General features: G+C 36.0%; 1 protein-coding gene across 4 annotated transcripts in view; it reads left to right on the top strand.

Moving 5' to 3' along the window:
- Positions 1-9,203, top strand: part of PJA2 (praja ring finger ubiquitin ligase 2) — a 37,808-nt gene that overhangs the window by 9,098 nt on the left and 19,507 nt on the right. Inside the window, exons 1-3 of one of the 4 annotated variants that reach the window (XM_085305342.1) lie at positions 2,070-4,140; positions 4,602-4,813; positions 8,284-8,484. In XM_085305342.1, the coding sequence (XP_085161468.1) occupies positions 8,286-8,484 (199 nt within the window). In that variant the 5' untranslated portion in view covers positions 2,070-4,140; positions 4,602-4,813; positions 8,284-8,285. Of the gene's footprint in view, positions 1-2,069; positions 4,814-8,283; positions 8,485-9,203 lie in introns of those variants that run through there. The other 3 variants (XM_085305343.1, XM_085305341.1, XM_085305344.1) reach the window with 3 other exon arrangements.

Genomic DNA, 9,203 nt, shown 5'->3' with positions numbered 1-9,203 from the left:
GGGGGGGTTATTTTCATTTAAAATGAATTCAGTGGAAGGCCAGCCTGCCAGCTTATTAAGCTTGGACTAGAAGCTATTTTCAGCCTGAAGCAAAGGTAAGGAGCTAGAGTAAAAGCATTGACCTTAAGCATTCATATGCTTAAAGGAGACTACAGAATAACCTGGAAGGTTTACAAAAAGGCAGTAAGTAAAGTCTGAAAAATAAATCCATGAAACCTACGCCATTTGTTAATATACATCTGAGCTGATACTACTTATGGAAAGAACCAATATTTGGTTCTCAAATAACCCAGTGAGTGATCTAAAGTCACTGCTCGACCAAAGGCTTTTGAGAAGGAACTTTCAAATCAATAAATCATATTTCTTAGAAAAATATTTAATTTACTTATAGTATTGTTCCCCAAGGCTTAGGTAAATCTCGGTCAATGAAGGTAACTTCTAACTGAAGAGTCATTGTTCTTAGTGCAAATCTGCCAGGGCATGTAGTTTGAAGTTTGTGAATATAATAAAACATACCAAGAATTTTGATGTTAATCTGCCCATAGTGGGGGGAGGAGGGAAATGATGGCAAAGATATGCTGTTATAAATTATTGAAATATTTCTCTTATTTCATACCTTTCTCCTGTCAAAGGAGACTGGCAGTCTCTCCACCTTCCTGAGCACTGATGCTTACAAAACTGGAAGTTCTCTATGCTAATTCAAATTTCTTTTTAATTCATTTGCTCTTGGAGACTTCCAAAAATACCTCCAGGAAAGAAGGAGTTTTGGAATATTGGGTACAGATGCAGGGTATTGGTTGGTATAATTTCAGAGATAATGTAAAGATTCTTTTACCTGATTCTGTCTGGACTGTTTGGAGTATGCTTTAATGATGGCTCAGAACAAGCTGGGTGAAGGAGAGGGTATCAAGAACCTGAACTGTTTTTAAGTTTCATCAATTTGAACAAAATACTTTCTAGTATAAATACATAGTTATACTTCTCAGAACATAAGTAAACCTTTTAAGACTGTAAGGTGGAAAACAGTAACTGTGTCAGTATTACGTGGGTTTCCTTTTAAAATCTTGAGCATGAGTTCCTGTTCTTACATTGTGGCAGCAAATGGCTTCTGTAGTTAATAGATGTGACAGGAAAAAGAGCACTCGGTAGGAATGGGGAGATTGTTTTTACTTCTTTACTACAAGTGTTGGTAAGATTGAGACCTGAATATGTATGTGTCTGTGTTTTTTTTTTTTTTTTTAAGGATGTTGGAAAAAATTGAGAAAGTATGGCAAAAATATGAATTATTAAAGAACTGAAGAAAATACTTTCATACAGACACATTTGAAGGTCACTGCTTATCTAAAAAAAACATTAAATACATTTTGTAGCAGCAAATAGTGGCCATTAAAATGTTCTTGATTTTGTTATTCCATTTTCTACTACACTGAATAGCTGGAATCGGAGAACAGGCAAATTTGAATGTAAAATTAAGCCTGGATTTAGGACTTTTTTGTTTGGTTTGATTTGGTTTTCTTTTTGTTTTAACAAAGTGATTAACTGTCAAAAAAAATTATTGAGGAAATGTGGCAGTTACTCCATCTTTACATGTCCTCAAGTTACAGCTAGCTAATACTGGGTTTTGGTTTTGCAATTTTAGTAAGACAAAAACACAAGATAGTTTTTCTTTGCTAAATCTCAATTACTATACTTAATTTAGAGATAACATAGTTGAATTGGGATGTAAAGAGTGGATGATGTTTAGGTTAGATACTTCAGTAGTTTCTTTAATTACAAAGTGCTGCAAATCAGTGAAAAATCATGTAATCACCCCTTTTCATGGTATATATGTTTGGCTTTCTGCTCTTGGAGGCAATGTGGTGTATTTTGTCTTGATCAATCATAATGGTCACCCCTGGGAGCTGTCACAGTAACAAGTGCTTGGGGAATTTTGACATGAAGCGAGAAGACTGGGAACAGGGAAAAGCCGGTGAAAAGTGACAATGATTTCTTCTCTGCCTGCTTTTAGTATGATAAAGCTGGCAGTGTAGCAGGGCGTTATTTTTTTTTTTTTTTCTTTAAATAGGAAAACCAGCTATGGTTCTTTTATGCTGTAGTTTACTCCCTGGCTCACTTAGTCAAAAAAACTCTTCTTTGTTTCTTTTTCTTATGAAATGCTTTTGGAGAATCTCTCCATGTCTTTCAAAGTATTAATGGAGCCAAAATTTTCCCCTGAAAATGAACCAACCGTACAATTTTGCAAGTGTGTTTTGTCGTCTGAACATGCAGCTGACATCAACCAATCCACAATTCTGAGCTGAAAATAGGCTCTAATATCTTTAACTGTTCTGCATCTGCAGCTTTTTATGAGTAAAAGATACACGTTTTTGTACTGTTGCTCAATGATGACGGTAATGGGAAGGTAAATGTTAAAGGCCAGTGGGAAGGAAGTTACACCTCTGAAGTAGAAATAGGTAGCAATTCAAACATAATTTGTTTAAACATAGATTTTATTTTTATCAGCCCATTGTAAGAGTGAAGCTAAGTACATTGAACCAATTCTAGTAAGGATTTATATTTTTTATTTTCCTTACTGCGTGTATGACATACTATAGGGTAAGCAAAAAAAAAAAAAAAAAAAAAAAAGGTAAGAAAAAGTTTAGAAAGTTTAGATTCTTTTGCTCAGTGCTGTTACATGCCTTGAAAAGTTGGACGCTTCAGCAAACAAAGATTAATGGAAATAAACTGTTGAGTTGGTGGAGGCGAGGCAATGGGTTACATGTAGCAGGAGAAATTGGTGAAGCCACATAGTTCAGTGATTATAGAGTACAGGCTTGAATTTAGCATGTCTGGATTCTTAGTTMCTTTTTCCATTTAATCCTCACTGAAAGGGCTCTTCAGCAAGAAGATATGGGATGACTTGATTAACCTTGAAACACTTACAGGAAAGAAAATGCTGACCATTGTGGGCTTCAATAAATGAGTGTTAATCTAATTCGTAACATATTCACAGGTGCCATGAGCCAAGGTTATGCATGTGGACAGTTGGTTTGGATCAAATAAGATGCTAGACAAGTGTGTTCTGCTCTTCCTCTGGTTAAACCCTCAAAGTTCAAATAGAAAAAAGCCCCTGAGGTGGGAAATGAAGAGACTGGGTAAAGGAGGGGCTGGTGTTGCAGGGCAGTTGCACTTTCAAGGGAGCTGTGAATTTGGATGAACAACACTTTGCACTGCTTCTTCCCTTTCCCTTATATAGGCTTGGCACTTCTCCACTCTCCCTCCCTCTCTACACCCACCTGCCCTCCCGTTATGTAATATAGTCCACATATAATAGCCCTAGGAGGTGACTGTATTTGTGAATGATAACAAGAAATTAAATTGGACATTTAAAAATTAGACTTTTTTTAAAAAGGGATTTTTTTTAATCAGAAAAAGCAAGTGCCCAGTCTTTAAGATTACATCTAGCCAAAAGTGTTACAAAGAGATCTTTGCAGTCTCTTGTCCATTAATTAGGTATCTAAATGGAACCTTTGAGTCTTTTCAAAATCTAGTCTTTAATTTGAATACTAATTATTTGCAGACTTGAACCTGTGAGTTGTCCTGCCTCCACCCTCGCAAGTCTTCTCTATTATCCACAATTATGTTTTGTAATTGCAGAGAGAACAGTGTGTATAACAGGCTCTCTGTGTAGTTAGTGTACATTCATTTTCTTAATTAAAGTTTGGTAGGTCCATAAGTTACTAAGGGATTCTGTGGCCAGGATATTGTTATATCAATAGAGGAAAGCCAGTAGTTAGCCCTTTTGATGTCTCTATTCCCAGATCGGGCTCTTCTAAYGTTATTTTCACCATTGCTTCTATGGGCTAGACTCTGTGCTGCTCAGATGAAGTGATGCTATCCAAGTATGATGCAGTCAAGCTGCCCCGTTCAAAAGTTAGGTGGAGGTTGTAATGATACCTTATTTTGGTGCAGGTGGTGGTTAATCATTTGAGGAGTATCATAGACATAAAGTGTACATTTCTTGATCCTGGAAAACTATTTTTCTTCTTTCTAGTTTCTAGAATGTGAAGGAATTAAGAGAACAGAGGAGAATCAAAGATAATGAGGAGAAGAGTAAGTGCAGGTGTCAGGATTTAGGTGGACGTTGTTTGAGGATTGGAGGTAAGACAGAGGACTAACCAACTGCTGCACAGGAGAATGTAGTGGTCCTAAATCTGGATCTATAAATTAAAAAGACTTGAGATTTATATATAGGATTGTGATCAAGTTAATGAATCAGTTATGAATATCTGTGCTATAGCACTGAACTGTGAACATTTGTATATGTACRTTTACAGTTAACCTTTAATGTTAATGTGGCTACTTCTAGAAAAATGTTTTCTTTTGGCCAGCGAGGGGACAAGTTGGTTATACAAGTCAAATGGATTTGAGCCTAAATTCCCAAGCTTTAGACGTTATAGCCTATAGGCTACTGGCTCTAGGGAGCTGAAACCACAGTGCAATATATGTAGAGATAAAGAGGAAGTATGGTGCTGTGCATCAGTGATTATGGCRTTGCCTCAGAAAGGCCAGGGCCAGGCCTGGCTCTGCTTAACCTATACCTTATGCTTTGTGCCTTCTAGGAGCTGCTCTCTACCTCCCAGCGGGTGCTGAGCGTGGTTTGGACAGGCCTGCTGAACTGCTTGTCGCGTGGAGCAATGCCCGCTCCTCAGCACGCGTTAGCCAGGGAGAAAGAACTGAGAGAGGGTCTCACATGCGGCRGGAACACGGTTGCCTGAACGACTGCGTGTAGCCTGGCCTCTGGATTTAGGAGGCAAAACTTTGCTCACTTAAGGCACGTAGACAAACAGATTTGTGGCTCCTTCTCTTATTTTGAGATTTGTATCTGGATAAAAATTCAAGTCTCTATTAATCCAAATGTGCTATTTAAACTTTTGCTAGAAGTTGAAACTTTTTTTTCTTAAAAAAAAAAAGATCTAATAAATCCCCCTCGGCAGAAAAATTCAGAGCTTTTTTTTTTAGTGCTCATAGCTGCATAATATCTTTTTAAAGCAATTGACTACAAGATGAGGTAGTCTATATGTGAAAGAATTATTTGGAACAAAAAGCTGTAGTGCATTGCACACCTGCCTTAAAGTCTTTGCATGCTGAAAACCTCAATTTGAAAAATAACACTTTCAGATTTAGTGAGTTGGACTCTCTTGAGTGAACATCTATTATATTTGTTTGTGAACAATACTCATGTTTGGAGAACAAACTAAAATTAAGGATTGTATAAGCAATTGTATTTTTACCTTTTTTGTTTCAACCAGTTGTATCAGCATCTTTGAGGACAAATATTTCTATTAGTGTCCTGATTTACTTGTTTGAACTGTCAGATTCTGCTCTGTTTGGATGTTGTTGCTTTATTGTCAACTTTATTTCTCAACTGCCTCTGGAAGTCTGCTAACTAGCTGTGTGATAAAAATTGACTGAGCTTGCTTGAAAAAGCATGACTTATTGGTTGATTTAGTAAGAATATGCACTGGGTAACTTAAAAAATTGATTGTCAAAATTTATCCCCTCTGTTCCCCCCCTCCACAAACACACACACACACACACACACACACACACACACACTTTTTTTTTTTTTCATTAATTGCACGGACCATTTCTTGGCAAAGATGATGCAGAGTCTTCATATTTTTAAGGAGCAGCACTTGAAAAATATTGCAAGAATAGTATAGTTAAATGTGAATTGCCAATTTTAGCTTCTGTAGTTTAATGTGGGCTGGACAAGTATGGACAAATACGTGGCAAGATACTAAATGAAGGTTATATGTAAATGATCTGAAACCGCATGAGAGAAGAAGCCCCTGATACCTATTTTTAGTTTATTTTTTTCTGCAAAGGTTCTATTGAGTTGAACCCCAGGTCTGTGCAAATAGACAGTATAACCAAACTGCAGGTAGTGAAGGACACATTTGGACTCCTGCAGGGTTCATGGAGGGGGGCTGTGCTTGCAGAGCTTCCCGGTGTGCGAAGAGCAGTGGAAATGAGAGATGACTGGAACTGCACGTTTTAGGGGAGATTTAGAGCAATACATATAACATGATGAGATATAAGAGAAAATATGTGTAACAGTTTATTATAATTTGGCTAATGATCACAGAAGTGAATTTGGCAATGTTAGATAAAACACTACTCGTGTTCTACTTTACTTAAACATAACAGTTTTAAGTAATTGAATTGTAAAAGTTTGAGAGATTTTTACTTTTAAACATAGCAAATGTCTTCATTGCTGCTGTCAGTTTACGTGGGAATGAAACAGTAATGTTTTAGACTCTTTTGCAGTTATTTTATTTTACACATGAATTTGTTTGATTTACTGCATTTTTTTTTCCTATGTCAGGCCAAAAAAAACAAGTTTTGGGTTTTTTTTTTTAATGCTTTCCCTGGATGCCTGTATTCTTTCTTTGGCCCTACACTTTCCACTGTTTCTCATTCCACTGTTCATGCTTCTTTATGTCATGTTACAGTATTGGGAAGAGAGGCAGTATATCTGTTTCTTCTCACCCCATTTTGAGCACCCTATGCTCAGTTTAGGATTTGAGATTTGCTTACATAAACAATTTTTTATATAGGGAAGATCAGGCAGACGGTATTGAGACTTTCCCTCTAGAACTTCCACTCTGCAGATTTCTAGCAAACATTTTCAAAATTGCTGTGCCAGGTTCTGTAAGCTTTCTTGTAGGAGGTTTTTTGTGCCTGAAGCTGTTAAGATTGTATCTTGTAATAGAAGCTGTAATGTACAATAAGTGCTTTTTTATTTGCTTTTTTAGTTAAAACTTTAAGAGATCATGCAATTTCTGTTGAGCACAGCCCTGAGAAAAAAACTTCATTTATTTTTTCCTTCTATTTTTTAATGGTTTGTGTTAAACAGGAAACAACAAAGTTGGTTTCCTGTATGTCAGTCAAATGCAAAATGCCAACTTCAGCAGAGATGCTAGTTTTCAAAAAAGAAATTAAAAACTCTTAGAGAGTTGGTACATATTCAGTTGTGCCTTTCTTGACAGTCCGCATGTTATGGTGGATATGCTGTTCAAAGGTGCGTAAAGAAACTGCTGATCAGTGGCATTTTTGTATATAAATATTCACTCTTAAAAAGTAGTGAAAGGATCAGTTTAACAGCCAGGCAAAATAAAGCTTCCCTTTCATTTTCCTGAAATTCAGAAAGCTGTGGGTTCATAGTTGCAAACTTTACTTTCCTTGGCTTTAGGTTGTACTTTTCACAGTTCAGTGACTTTCAAAAGTAATAAAACTACTATATTAATTTTCTATCTAGTAAAGTTTAAAAGTGACATAGAGGAACACAGAAAAGCCACTGAACATCTGAAAAACTGAACTTCTAATTGCATTTGCACAAGCAACAACTTTTGGACATGAACTCTTGTATTGGCTTATTTATAGCAGATATTAACGCTGGACTATAATCTTTCTTCATTACAGTATTGGCAGCTCTCCCCCACTCTTTTTCAAATTTTCTTGTGATTTTTGCCTGGTGTTTTCTTGGTAAAAGCATTAAGATCCATTAATATGGGATGTTGTTACAGTAATAGGAGCAATACATGGGTTATTACCTTGTATGGACATGCCTGAGGATATTCCCAAAGGTAAAGAATAAAACATTGGTCCTTGGCACTTGGAATTTTTTGTTTGGCAACATACCTTTGATTAATTGTGCTTTTACCRTCACAGAAATAAGCTAGCTAGGGCCAGCTGACTTGCACTGCATTATCCTGAGGCTTTTTCCCATTATACTATTTCAAAAGTTTATTGCAAGCTGCCATATGTAGCATGTCAGACCCACACCATGAAGAGTGTCGCATTCMAAGAATGATTGTGTGTCATCCAAAATTTATCTTAAAAATATTTTAAGAAAATTATTTTAAAATAACAAGGTTATTTTAAGATTATTTTCAATATTGTTTTAAAATAATAAGATTATTTTAAATCAATATTTTATTTTATTGTTACTTATTACAAACATGTTAGGATGAAGACGAAATCGGTGGTTAGTGGCTGATTATTACAGAGGAAAGTTTCAATTATTATGTACTTTCATACCATTTAAGCCCAGAGCACTTCAGATTCTTAGTAATTTTAAGTCAGTGAATCTGAAAGCATTACTGAAGAGAATTGGGAAATTCCTTGCTTTAAAAATTGTATCAAATTGTTGGGGGGAGGTGAATTTTAAAGAGATACTGTTGTCTAATACACTTTTTTTGTCTTTTTTGTTTGTTTGTTTTTTATCATCTCATGTAGCAATGGGTCAAGAAGCTGGCAAACCTGCCTGGCCCAAACCAGCAGGAGGCTATCAGACTATTACGGGTAGAAGATATGGAAGAAGACATGCTTATGTCAGTTTTAGACCATCTTTGACCAGCCAAGACAGGAATGGACACCAACTCGGTGGAGAATGCGAAGGATTAGAGCTGGACGATGTTCAGAAAGAGAAGTCTTTGTGTACGTGCATATCTTTGTGTTATGTGCCATATAATTGCAGACTGAGATGCTTGGGAGTGGGAGATGTGTAGAAAATGGTGTAGAAGGGAAAAGAGAATAGTCACGTAAGTTAATACGTGCAGACTTCATTTCAGATAGTTTCATAAAATGAAATGCCACGTGAAGGCAAATTAAAGTAGGAAATATCTTAGGCTGTTTAATTTTGCTTGAAGAAGTAGATGCCTGAAAGACTTAGTATGTCCTAACCAACTAAATAATTATAACATTGTAGAATTCTTTTTATTTTGTCTTCAAATCAAATGAATCTTTCATATTCCCATTTGGAAGAAAATGCCTATTCTAACGTTCTAATAGAACTAGGCTGCTAAATATTTTACGTATCGTGCACTACGTTTTTCTCTGAGGTACCTTTGTCAACCTTAGTTAAGCTAGAGCAGGAATCCTATATAACCTCTTAAAGATTATCTCTTTTTGGTTTATATCTACCACTTCCCTTTTTTCTTTCTTTCTTCCTTTTTTTTTTGTGAATGTTGAACATTAAATTTTAATTTCAACTGTCTTTTAGAACTCTAGCTTTCAAAGAATAATTTTGTACAGGGACACAAAATGGCCTGTTGGATTATAAACAGTCCAGTCTCTTTGTATGAGGATGTGTTTTTTTTTGGTTTTTTTTGTTTTTTTGAGAGAAATGTTTTTGGATTGATTATTCCTCCTTCCTC

This window comes from Rhea americana, unplaced genomic scaffold, assembly GCF_003343005.1.
Source record: "Rhea americana isolate MKP2758 unplaced genomic scaffold, rheAme1 scaffold_22, whole genome shotgun sequence".
Taxonomy (NCBI): Eukaryota; Metazoa; Chordata; class Aves; order Rheiformes; family Rheidae; genus Rhea; species Rhea americana.
The sequence above is the reverse complement of the archived record's forward strand: the minus strand, read 5'-3'. Positions and strand labels throughout refer to the sequence as shown.